At 37.3% G+C, this 13600-nt stretch overlaps 1 protein-coding gene across 1 annotated transcript; it reads left to right on the top strand.

Annotated features, from left to right (window-relative positions):
* Nucleotides 1-7448: 7448 nt before the first annotated feature.
* Nucleotides 7449-13101, top strand: LOC107748669 (nuclear factor erythroid 2-related factor 1-like). Its single transcript, XM_016563570.1, has 4 exons — nt 7449-8363; nt 9389-9505; nt 10121-10207; nt 10597-13101. Exons 1-4 carry the CDS (start codon nt 7854-7856, stop codon nt 11794-11796), a joined length of 1914 nt encoding a protein of 637 aa, XP_016419056.1. The 5' UTR covers nt 7449-7853; the 3' UTR covers nt 11797-13101.
* The last annotated feature ends 499 nt before the right edge of the window (nt 13102-13600 follow it).

The following is a 13600-nucleotide window of genomic DNA, read 5'->3' as shown; positions in this document are numbered from 1 at the left end:
AAATGGGACTCAGTGATCCATATCACAATGACAACGGAGATGACAGATGGCTGTATTGTCTGAAAAGAAACTAACCCTTTTTTAATAAACTAGTGAGGATGTGGGTGTGTTTTCTAGAAAATATTGGAAAGTGTCAATATAGATTTTTTTTCTCGTTAAATGAAAACAAAAATGTGTGGTTTTGTGAGATAAAAAGAAAAAATGTGAGGAAAAGAGGCCATATGGATCTATAGAGGAGTCTTAGCTGGAGTCTGGGTGGCTGGAGTGTGTGTGTGTGTGTGTGTGTGTGGGAATGGGAACCTGAGGCCCCTTTTCCAGCTGCTGTCCTCACTTTTCTTTTCTTCCTTTATTTTACTCTCTTTTGTGGTTCTTCCTTTTCTTTTCATCCTTCTTATGGGTGCTGATTTTGCAGACTTCTAGTCTTTGAAAGGCTGCTCCCAATGAACCTCAGAGCAAGAAAGAGACTGAGATGTTTAATTCAACTCGTCTAAGCATACTGACTATACATGCGTATACTGTCTGAATGTAAATTCACAATTAATTAAAACTAAAAAGGTGCACTCAGTATTTTTTCTATTTATGTACAATGAAAAGTATGATACTTTTAAAAATGTGTTTAAAATTAATATCATATTAAAAGCTGTTTTATTTTAGATCAGATTGTTTCATATGGGGCAGATTTACTGCGATCACATGACCAGCCGAATACTAGTTTACCTCAGTGACCCCTGGTTATTAGACACTTTCGCTCATGGAATAAATCAATCATGGCTTACTGAAAACTGAGATACACCGGCATTAGGAACTGAAAACATTTGCTTTTGTGTTATGCTACATTCACGCCACTGGTCCAGCGCAACAAAATAACCCACTTCACCTTTAAACCCAAAGAAATCCAAATGAAATAGCACAAAAGCTCATAAAAACACATTGTTCAAACAAGTATGCAACTATTCATGACACCACCTACACTACCATTCAAAAGTTTAGGGTAGATAAGCTTTTTAAATGTTCTTTTTTTTAATGCTCACTAAATATTTAGTAAAAACTGTAGTATTGTGAAATATTATTAAAATCTTAAATAATTATTTTCTATTAAAATGTAGTTTATTTCTTTCACATCAAAGCTTAATTTTCAGCAGAAATTACTCCAGTCTTCAGTGTCACATGATCCTTCAGAAATCATTCTAATATGTTGATTTTCTGGTCAAGAAACGTTTCTGATATTATCAATGTTGTGCTTATTGTTGTGTAAACTGTGATACATTTTTAAGGTTTATTTGAAATTTTAAAAGAGCAGCATTTAGTTAAAATAGAAATCCCTTGAAACATTACAAATGTCTTTACTATGTGTCCTTGCTGAATACAAGTATACATTTTTCTAAATTTCTTTCTTCTTACTGACCCCGAACTTTTGCACAGTAGTGTACATAACTAACAAACCCATCTTCTGTGTAACAATGTCAAAATGTCCCATAAGCCTACTGTAAATCTTGACTTTAAAGAGCTAACAGACTTGGATCTTAATCCAATAAAAACATTTTATTTAGTCAATTTTCATGTATACCCACATACATATATATTTTTTGTCACAGTACATAAATGTCTTTGGGTTTGTTTGCAAGTTTCAGGTTCAACTGTAAAATGACTTGAGTGTCTGGTTATTCTCTTGACAGCTACTCGATGATGGCTTAAGTACATATTTTCAGGGATCTAGGTAAAGTAAAAGTCACATGTGCTTGTCAGGGCATTCAGAAATAACAGAGCTGACACAATTGCTGCTGGACTGGCCGACATTTGAGAACACTGGGATCCTGTGTGTGTGTGTGTGTGTGTGTGTCTGACAGTTTCGTGTTTTAGGAAAAACATTAACACATCACAAATTCCACCCCCACCCCTAAAACATCTGTCAGTCATTACTGGCCCTTCCCCCTTCCCCCTAGGCAGGGCTCCAGAAACAACTTTTGACCTCTGACCCCAAGCAAAGAGCTCCACTTAATGGTGCCCCCTTATTTCCACAACAGACTCTCTCTCTCTTTGTCTTCCTCTTCTACTTGAACTCAGAATTATCTGTAATAATCAAAGCAGAATAAATCCTTTTGGGTGCTTTTAATGTCACATGAGTGTGGCATTGGGATCAATATTTTTGTAGTTTTAGAAATCTTTTTGTTAGGAAAATTAACTGATTAATCTTTACACTATGCTTTATTGTGTTTATGGGACCTCTATTTATATTTTTCCTTGAACATTTTTCAGTCCTCTCTTTTTTTTCTCTTTAATTTTGTGTTATGATTTACTTCCCATGTCTTTTCCACTCTCATCTTGTCCACTTTGACCTATTGTCAGTATATATATATCATCCTTCTTCAGTGTCTTTGAGTGCATTTCATTGTCTCTCTCTACTCTCTCTCAAATCAATAACAGACACATTAGCGTTTGGTGAGGGGGAAGAATACAGGTGATCCTGTATCGATCAGGAGTTAGAGACACACAAATGCTCTTTCATACACATGTGCACACTCTCTCCAAACAGATACTTACATTTTAGGGACGATAAAGTTCAGTTGAGGGATCCAGCTGTCCTCCTAATGCCCTAAATATCCTGAAAATCCCCTCAGAGAGTACTAGTTTGAGACGCATCATAAAAATAAAAAATGGTATGATGTAAGTTGGAATACAACACTAATTCTCTGTTTGGATAACTTTTTGCTTAGAGTTTCAGCCATTTTCCTCCTTTTTGTGCAAACTTATTTTGTTTTTGAAAAAGTTTCTGTTTTTGTTTCCATTGAGAAGCCTGGCAACCATAGTGGGCTAACATCTTTATCGAGCCAGTCATCTATAAGCTGTCCCTCACCAAAACCAGCAAGCTTCACTGAGAAATTTCCTGACCAGCATCTAATAATATACAGCTATACACACAAGAGATGGAGACTGTTTGTAATTGAATCAAATTCAGGAAATATAAACACTGAAACTAAGAGTAGAAAACCGACAGAATGAGCAACGTTTATTGGCAGATACATAGAACATGGTTAGCAGCGACATCTTGTGGCAGTTTAAATAGCTCGGACTCTTCCAAGAGGGAGAAGAGAGCTGCAAAATATTTGAACCTGTAAAAATGGCAATATGCAACCACAGCAGAGCGCTAAAGAGGTGGAAATGGTCTTGAAATTCGTCAAATCCGGACGTTTTTTAGACGTTTGCCATTGGCTATTTTGAGTGATGACGTATCCAACACTGGACAAATTAAATTGTGATTGGATATCGTTGAACTGTCAATCAAGGCGTGCAGTGCCCAGAGAAACATTTGCCGTCAGTTGAAAGCGTGGAAGGCTACAGGCAACAACTCGCGCTCTCACAGGCAGAGATTTAGTCAGAGAGAGTTAGGCTTTCCTAACTTTACTAGAATAACTCAATTTTATTTTACTTAAATTATATCACAAAAACAATAATAAATAATTCATTTAATATAAATATAAATATTACAATATATTTATTTTATTTGTATATTTTATATTATATCATTTTATATTTTGTATAGCTTATAATAATGATGATGATGATAATACATTTGTGTCCATTTTAAATCGTTTCAAATTATTATTGTATTGCATTTTATTGGTTGCCACTATTTTTGTATTTATGCAACATTTGTTGTATGCAACATTATTATTGCTGTTATTATTTTGTCTTCTATTATTACAGTATAACTTTTCTTATTGCAATAATTGCTTGATTTTAGACTGATATAAAATAGGTAGGCTATAAATTATAAAAGTAGAATATATATAGTATAAAATGATAAGTACAAACGGATTAAAATATGTAGGCCTATACAGCTACATCGAAGATTTGCACGTTTAAACAGGCAAAACTGGGTGGGTTTTTCGAACAATATTTAAAAAAATTGAATGAAATATAAATAATTACGTGTAAGCTACGCACAGTATTTTATTTTATTTTTTATTTGTATTTTATTTTTCTGTCAAGTTTATTATGGATTGTTTGATATACATAATATGTTGATGATGGTGTTAACGGTCTTGAAATAGATGTACATTATGTGTACTCGAGAATATACATTATATAATCTTGTTCAGGCAATGTATGTTCTTCTTTCCACAGGTATCTCATTGGAAACTACTTCAATTTGGCCTCTCCATTCATTTGCGATTCCACACAACCTTGCGGAGTGAAGCACGTTTGTGCGCATGTCCAGTAGTTCGTCTGTGACGTCGTAATTCTGTAACCTATCCGAGAGCTCCTTGATCCAAACACAGAAAACAGAAACTCTCTCTCTCTCTCTCTCTCTCTCAAAGTTTTAGTTTAAGAGCAAATCATTAAAGCTATTTGGCGTTTATATTAAATATTTGTTTTATGCGTCCATATAATTTGCACCTCCATGAGAAAATGTCCATTTATTTATTCTAAGCAGAAATTCTTTAGTCAACAAAATATAAATTTGTAAAATAAATTAGGCTATATATAGGCTAATGTATATATAATTGTAATTTAATGTAATTTATAATCTGGCATATTTAAATGTTGTGCTTGTGGAAGTAGAAGGGAGAGAGATTCATGTCCACACCATCGCCAATGAGAAATCAAGTAACGGAGTATGTGATTATGGCTCCTCCCCATATTCTCTTTAAATGAGTGAATTCACTGAAATGCCAAACAACGACCGCGATTACTCTGTAACACACCTAATGATTCTGTCATTTTACTGACAAGACCAGACACAAGCTGAAGTTTCTGAAGGATAATAGGCTACCGTGCTGGACATTGTAGGGGATGCTAAAAAGCTGTCCGGACTGTGAAAGATCGTGCCATGGAATGTGAACCGTGTAAAACTTTGCAAGAAGTATTTTTCCATTTCAGTTGGATGACAAGATTACGTAAATCTAAAATTTCGGATTAAGGATTTTAGTACGATTTTTACGTCTGTGTTTACAAGAAGAGCGGAAGATGGATTAAAAAAATATCCTGCGTTGAGGTCTTTAATTATAATATTACAATTATTATTTGTTGTTGCTGCTGTTGTTTTCGTTATCCTCTTTATGGTTAGCTTATAGAAATAAAACGTTGAAAATACAACCGTTGAAATACATAGAATACCAAACACATGGTCATGGACTGTAGCCTATACGCATGGACTCCTTGCTTCTGCATGTATTTGTACTTAGTAATTTAAAATATCACAGAATGGCATCGACAATAAAACATCTGGAGTGATAACAGACACTAAAAAACTGAGATACATTATAACATGCACTGCGAATCATTCACCTCCTCCTCTGAGCAATATCCTCAGTTGGATGCCTAAATAACCTAATAATCACTATTCAGAGACGTTCAGAGAAAAAAACAGTAGAGGGCGACGAAGGTTTAACTTGCTTTTGCACAGGCGATTTTTTTCCTCCTGAAAGAGTTAACGTTATTCCTTGTTAATATCTCTCAGACCAATCATAAACCTGTGATATGTTTTGAAGTATGTATGGGACAAACTGCTACCCACGTTTTTGATGTAAAAATGTCAACTTTTTGCTGAATTGAACTGTCTTTGTATTGTCTGTAAATTAGCAATGAAGACAGACAGACAGATAGATAGATAGATAGATAGATAGAGTGCCTTGTGAAAGTATTCATACCCTTTTATTTTTTTCACGTTTTATTTTGCTGCCTTGTTAAACTGCTTTAAATTACTTTTTTTTCCACATCAATCTACACTCCGTACACCATATTGACAAAGCAAAAGCAGAATTGTCACAACTTCGTAAATTTATTAAAAAATAAAAAAACTGAAATAAGTACATTGCATAAGTATTCATACCCTTAACTAAATATTTAGCTGAATCAACTTTATAGTCTCAAGTCTTTTTTGTTTAATGGGACAAGCTTTGCTCATCAGCATTTGGCAATTATCTGCCATTCTTCTCCTCACTTCTTCACCTCTCAAGCTCTGTCAGGTTGGATGGGGGCAGATGCACATTTTCAGGTTTCTCCAGAAATATAGTCCCTCAGTCCCTGCCGCTGAAAAACAGCCCCACAGCATGAGGCTGCTACCAGCACACTTTACTTTTGGGATGGTACTCTGCAGGTGATGAGCAGAGCTGGTTTCCTTCAAACATGATGTTTGGAACTGAGGTTCATCAGACCAGAGACTCTTGTTTCTCAGAGTCTGAAGGTCCTTTAGGTGCTTTTTTTAAAATTCCATGTGTGTTTTCATGTGTCTTCACTGATGAGAGGATTGAGTCTTGCCACACTGGCATAAAGCCCAGATCGATGGAGTGTTGCAGTGATGTTTGTCCGTCTGTAGATTTCTCCTATCTCCACATAGGATCATGGAGCTCAACTGACCATCAGGTTCTGGGTCACCAGTCTAGACAAGGCCCTTCTCCATCAATTGGTCAGTTTGGCCAGGAGGCCAGCTCTAGGAAGAGTCCTGGCTGTTTCAAACGTCTTCCATTAAGGGTAACAGAGACTACATTCTTCTGTGACCCTTCAATGAAGCAGAATTTTTTTCTGAACTCTTCCCCAGATGTGTGGCTTGACGCAAACCTGTTTCTGAGCTCTACAGGCAGTTATTTTGACCTCAGGACTTGATTTTTGCTCTGATATGCATTATCAGCTGTTAGACCTTTCATTAGGACGTGTGTGCCTTTCTAAATCATACCCATTCAATTGAATTTGCCACAGGTTAACTTCACTCGAAGGGTAGTAACATCTACAAGCAATATGAATGCTCCTGAGCTAAATTTCAATTGTCCCAGATAAGGGTATGAATACTTAAGCAATGGAATCATTTAGGTTTTTTTATTTTTTAATAAATTTGCAAAGATATTAAAAACCTGTTTTTTGCTTTACCATTATGGTGTATGGAGTGTAGATTTATGTGGGAAAAAAAGTAATTTAAAGCAGTTTAACAAGGCAGTAACATAACACAACGTGAAATAATGAAGGGGTATGAATACTTTCACAAGACACTGTAGACAGACAGAAAGACAGATAGATAGATAGATAGATAAGTATGTATAAGCCATGTAAGTAAGTTTGGTAATGAATCACCATTCGTGAATCGTGATCCACTCGTGTCTGTGGTTCATGGACAGTTGACTGATGACGGCACCAGCCATGACATCTACCGTTGAAAGTCAATAGTATCCTACTTGAAGAATGCAGCGGGTTAGTAGGTCAAAACAGAAGAGGTAGTAGCTGTATGTTTTGACAGATTTAAGCAAAACAGTTTTTTCGTTCTTAATAGAAGAATATATGTCATTAATAGGACCAAGAACGGAAAAAAATGCCCAGTTCACTTTAATATTTCGTCCAAGAGCGGAAGGACCAAAAAGGAAGTTACGAAAGCATACTTGCTTGTGATTGGCTCTTTAAATGAATGACAACAGAAATGGTCCAATCAGAGCTTGTTGCGAAGGTAATTCCGTCGCATGTGAGTGGGATTTTATGAATTATGCAAATTTGAGCAGTTGTTCCCCTCTTCGGATGAGAGGCTAGATTCAGGATAGTCGAGGAGTTTTGTTGTTCTTAATAAAATATACAAGTCTTTTTGTTGTTGCTACGGAATATATCAGACGAGAATGACTCGTTTTGCTTTGCGTGATTAGATGGCGGCGCTGCACATCTGAATTAGGATGTTATAGGCCAGGAAGTTATGAAAAGCCGGTAGTGTTTAAGTGCAGCAAACAGTTTCGCCGGTCGGGGCTGCTCTTTGTCTGACACAGAGAGTAGTCAACGCGTGCTCTTTTGTTTGGGGGTTTGTCTTTGTTTAACTGCAAACGGGCGATCTTTGTTCTCGTTTAGGCCTCCCGAGGTTGAAATAATTGTTTTGAAACATGCACCGCATGAAGAAATATTTCACCGAGGGACTCATTCAGTTTACGATTCTGCTGAGTTTGATAGGAGTTCGCGTGGATGTCGACACCTATTTGAGCGGCTACTTCTCGCCGTTGATAGAAACAGACGGAGGGCCGAGCTCGGCTTTCATACAGACCCCGTTTCACCACTACCGGGACACCGCGGCGGGCCATCAGGTGCATCCGAAATGTCCAGAGCTGGACTATTTTTTCACCAGCCGCAGGCTCTTGAATGAAGTGCGTGCGCTCGGGTCCCCGGCCCGCTTCCCCACGCGTGTCAGCGCATGGCTGGTGCACCTGGTGCCTGATGATGGTTCCGATGCAGGTGAGCCACACGACCTGTCAGGGGACCCTGGTGACGAGGAGATAAATGCCGAAAATCACCGGGAAGAGGATGAGCACAGGGCTGGAGAGGGCTTCGGTCTGTCAGTTTCTCAGGACCTCACTGTTTCCAGGCCTTGCTGTGCAGCTGGAGAACTTTCCAAAGAGGTAACAATACAGTGCTGTATTACACACTTCCCGTACTTTTACAGTTTTATTATGTTGCGTTCTCTTCATGGGGCACGCCAGTAGCCCCATATGACGTGCTTTAAGTGTTTTTAAGTGTACGTGTTTTTGCTGAGTTAGCCAGTTAGCTTCATGGCAAGTAGTATATTGCACTCGTGAGCAACTGAAGCCGAAAGCGAAACAATAACTGACCCATCCATAAACAAATTAGTTTAATGTTACGTATTTAAGAAATGTTGTTAAATATGGTCAAATTAGAAATGCCTAGTTGAATGGATCGTTATTGATCTTTAGGCTGTGATTTTATGTTCATTTACATTGCTTTTCAGCAACTTCACGGCAATTAGTTTTTTTTGTGGGGAATAAAGTTTACGAGGTAACTTATCTGTTCGCTTGTTAGTTTGAAGGTCGGTAACCATGGTAACCAGATGTACAGGTGGGAGTCAGGTGTGTTGGGCAAACTTTAAATTGAAATAATAGTTTTAACGTTAAGACCGTCAAATACCATTCATCAACATACACGTGTGTTACCAAATAAATATCTACTGAACTTTCCTTCATATTTTTTTTCGTTTGCTTTGTAATAGTCTGTCTGAGGGAGGAGTGTTAAATTATCCTTTGGTCCAGCCCAAACCTGCTGTTTCTGAAATGTTCGTTGTTACTTGATCATGTCTTGACAGAGCTCAAAGTAGTTTTTGAAATCCATTAAGTCATGTATTTTCCCTAGAGTTAAGCATATGCAAATATATCTTGCTTTTCTTTAACTACCACAGGTGCAAGCAAAAAATAAAGTTCTTTGAATGAGATTAATCTATTGAATGAGTAGCAGAGAATACATTAGTCTTAAACAGGTGCACCATAGTTTGTGGAGTATTTTTTTTTTTAACTCTTGAATGCACTTTTCTAATCACAGATATTGTTTCACAGATTTACTTTATATACAAGGTTAAAGCCTCCTAAGGCAAGCAATTTTAATCCTTAATTTGGACATCCCAATTTCTTTCCAGGAAACTTTACTAGACCAAGTGAATGAGGAGGAGGAGGTGAAAGACGAGAGAGGACAGGAGGAAACCAGCCCTACTACACTGAACCAGCTGACTCAGAGTTCTGCCTTAGAGCAGGAGGTAAACAAACTTCACTGCCTGCCTAACAAGAATGGTGTGTTTACCAGGTTTAATGTCAAAATTTAATGTAATGTTAATGTCAAGGCAATCAAACTTGCGTGACATTACATAACAGTAATTTAGTTAATATTTTACTCAACCAGCTCTGTAAATGAATGAGAACAGTTACATTTGATTATGTTAGTTATGGTTCTGGTAATTCAACTCCATATGAACTGTGGTGTTGGTGTGAGATGCTAAAGGGATAGTTTACCCAAAAATAAAAATTGTCATAATTTACTCACCCTCATGGCATTCATTTTCAAAACAAAAATGAAGATAAGGAAACCTGAAAGATTTCTGTCCCTCCACTGATTATCCACAAAACTCAAAAGTCTTCTTGAATAAGAGACATGATCACTTTATATGGAAAACAACTTTCACTTAGGCTTTTATTGACATATAAATATTGATTAACGCACATTCTTTGAGCTTATCAAATATTGTAAACACGGAAACTCAACTGTACTTGCTTGATGCAACATGAGGGTAAATGAGAACTTTGATTTTTGGGTGAACCATCCCTTTAAATAGTTGGACTTTTTATTTATATATTTTTGCTGCTTCTCCTTACAGGATTTGCTGGGTAGTAGTACCCTTCCTCCACCTCTTTCTGGTCTTGAGCTTCCTCCACGATGGCATGACTTCCTCTCTGAATTTGATGTAAGTAGTTTCTGTGGAAGACTCATCCTCCTTTAGAATTAAAGGAATCAATAAGAACGGTACAGTTTTTATGCATTTGGCAGATGGTTTTTATCCAAAATGACTTATATTCAAGGTACACATTTTGTGTCAGATTTTAGTTCTTGCTTTCCCTGTGAATCGAACCCTTGACCTTGGCATTGCTAGTGTTATGCATAATCACATTATGCATCAAAAGATGTCAGTAGACACTAAAGAATACTTGCATAACTTACATAAGAATACATAATTGTAACAACACAAAATTAAATATATTTGTGTTTTCATTTGTGCATTTTAAGTTCTAGACATTCTTTCAGGTTCTTGTTTGTTTGTGCACATCTGACAATTTTTTACTTTTCCATCTACAGGATTTTGACTCCATGGTCCCCCAACGTATGTCAGACTTAGAAGCTGAACTTCCTAATCCCATCAGCTATGACGTAAGCCTTCAAGATGCAATGGTAACCGGAGGAGATTCAGCTAATAGAAGGCTTGCATCTTCCCAAACACCCCTCTTCCGTCTGGAGTCCACAAACTCTTCTCACTCAGACCCGTCTCAGAGCTCAGCAGGGGCACTTCCTTCATCGCTCTTCTCTTTGTCTGGGAACAGCTCCCGTAATGAAACCTCCCCTTCGCAGATGGGAGGCTATCTAGATGAGGCTGTTTTTGACCACATCAATATGTTGGATCTAGATAATCTTGGTACAATGGACCCTCAGATGCTGGACGGTATGCAAGGGGACATGGACACTCCATGGCCTGAGGATTCAGACTCTGGCCTGTCTTTGGAGAGCAGTTCAAGGAGCCCCGCATCCCCGTCTACATCATCCGATTCATTTTGCGAGGATGAAGGTGGAGCTACAGGCTATAGCAGTGAAGTGGAGTCTCTTTCGTCAAAAGGCGGAGCTTGTGCAGCCGCTTACCGTGATTGGTTGCCTGTAAACCTCGTAGAAAACATCTGGCACGATCATACCTATTCAACCCCACAGGCGCAAAATTCTACACCATCTAGCTGGTTCACAGCAATCAAACAGGAAGTGATGAGCGAAGATGAGGCTGAACCAGAAGAGATGAGTCGTGATGAACATCGGGTGCAGGCATTAGGTCTTCCGTCTTCAGCCTTTCAGATTGTCAACATGCCTGTAGAAAATTTCCTGGAGTTGCTGGACAGCCAGAATCTGTCAGGATCACAAGTCACGCTCTTGCGCGATGTGCGCAGACGAGGTAAAAACAAGCTTGCCGCGCAGAATTGCCGCAAGAGGAAGCTGGATGCGATCCTGACCCTGCAGGGTGAGGTTGAGAGCCTGTCGGTGCAGCGGGATGCTCTCCTGCGCCAGAGATCCCACACAGCCAAAGCACTTTCTGCTGCTGCAGAGCGGTTCGAAACGCTCTCGCGGACTATGTTGAGCCAACTTCGGGATGAATATGGACATCCTCTGAACCCTGAGCACTACACACTGCACTGCAGTGCTAACGGACGGGTGATGGTTCAGCCTCGCACAAACACAACGTCAAGGACAATGACAAGTAGCAAGACGGTGAAAAGAAAGAAGGACAAGAAACCCTAAAGACTTTTTGAGTGTGTGTGTGTGTGTGTGTGTGTGTGCGCATGCGTGTTTGTGTTGACATACAAATATTTCTATGTTTTCTGAAACGTGAGTTTTTATGTTTGAGAAGATATTATGGGGCATTTCTGGCTCTTCTTTGTTCCTAAAAGCCATTCGTAACTCAAGTGGAGGGCAGAAAGACTGTAATAAATAGTACACTTGGAGCATGGGAGTAGCCTTGTTTATTTGCAGGAGAGAATGTACTGAAAACACTGGACGTTGTGTATAGTAAGAGTGTGTATAAAGAGTATTTCTAAAGAGCACATTTGAAAATTAAAATTCATTTTGCTTTTTTTTAACGGTTAATTTAAATGGCAAGTTACTAAGTAAAGATTTTTTGCATATGGTCACTGGAGGACCATGTTAAAAAGTGTGATCACTATTCTTGCCGGAATGAGCTTAAAAGGGCTTCTGGCGTTTTCTCACTCTCATTTTGATCCTAATTTTTTTGGGGGGGAAAAAACGAAAGAAAATATTTAGAAAAATGTCCATATGATGAAAATCAATGGGGACCAATGTTGTTCGTTGTTGTCTTTTGCAGACAAGGTTTGGAACGACATGAGGGTGAGTAAAATTTTTGGGTAAACTATCCCTCTAATATGAGGAACCCCACAGAAATTACCTTAATTTCAACTATTTGTAGACATTAGAATCAAACACAACTTTGCGTTAAGCAGTTACCTTCATAACCGTGTATACGTTTTCCTCACCACTGAGAAATAAAATGATTTATAATATGATTTTGCGTCTATGACGAACAGTGATCACTCTTTTTAAAATTTTCCTGTACATTTACATTACTGTCACTTACATTTGCATTTTACATTTATGCACTTGCTTAACAAGAACAATTATAATGCATTCTGGTAGCTTTTTATTAAGGGGTTACGAGTTTGGATTGCAGATTTGTTTTCAGTTTGGTTTTCCTTTGGGTTGTTTTTTGCAAACAAATTAAATGTACCTTTAGAAGTGATCATCTTTGAAGTGAAGTCACAGTAAAAACAACAAATAAAGTGGAAGTAATTAAATGAAAATATGGAAATGGTGAGTTTTGTTCTACCTCACAGCACAGTTACACGATTTCGAAAAGGCAAATACTGTATTGGTTTAATGACAAATTAATTAGTGAGTTAGTGTGTAAAGTAAAACAGGGCCCAAACAAATGAACCTCTCAAATGAACCTGTTTATTTCTTTTCTTGGCAGAGCGGTTTGATTTGTGTTTGTGAGTAGCTGCTTCTCTTTTTCTTTTTTCTTTTTTTTTTTTTTTTTTTTTTTTTTTTTTTTTTTTTTTTTTTTTTTTTTTTTTTTTTTTTTTTTTTTTTTTTTTTTTTTCAGTTTTCTATTATGTGTGTTTTTGAGCAATTATTTGTGTGTGTGTGTGTAAGGGTTTGGAATACATTAATTTTAAACCGGGATGTTCAAAATCTGTCTCTTTTATATCTTTTAAACTGAATAAAGGAGGACAAAGTAATTGTTGAGTTTTTATTGGATTATTTTTGTTTTATGGTTCCCATTTCACAAAACATGGTTTTAGAAACACATACAGTGCTATGCTGCACTTGACAAAACCTCAAAGCAAACATCCAATCTGCAGGCAAAATAATTGTAACCATAAAAATCCTTGCTGTATCATGCATTTGTTTTGAGTTAATGTTTTTGTATATATTTGAAATCCAGAATGAAAATCTAGTTTAATCTTGTAAATAAAATTAGAATTTTTTTAAACTTTGAAACAAATATCATTATCATTATGACATTAGATTA

The sequence above is a fragment of the Sinocyclocheilus rhinocerous genome, unplaced genomic scaffold, assembly GCF_001515625.1.
Source record: "Sinocyclocheilus rhinocerous isolate Xijiao unplaced genomic scaffold, SAMN03320098_v1.1 scaffold499, whole genome shotgun sequence".
Classification (NCBI taxonomy): domain Eukaryota; kingdom Metazoa; phylum Chordata; class Actinopteri; order Cypriniformes; family Cyprinidae; genus Sinocyclocheilus; species Sinocyclocheilus rhinocerous.
Note: the sequence above shows the minus strand (reverse complement) of the source record. Positions and strands in the feature narration are given on the sequence as shown.

What these genes read in the sequence shown, in the direction of transcription:
- LOC107748669 (XM_016563570.1), top strand. Translation starts at nt 7,854, where the DNA reads ATGCACCGCATGAAGAAATATTTCACCGAGGGACTCATTCAGTTTACG. An exon ending in GTTCTGCCTTAGAGCAGGAG is followed by an intron (nt 9,506 to 10,120) that starts GTAAACAAACTT and finishes TTCTCCTTACAG; the next exon opens with GATTTGCTGGGTAGTAGTAC. An exon ending in ACTTCCTCTCTGAATTTGAT is followed by an intron (nt 10,208 to 10,596) that starts GTAAGTAGTTTC and finishes TTCCATCTACAG; the next exon opens with GATTTTGACTCCATGGTCCC.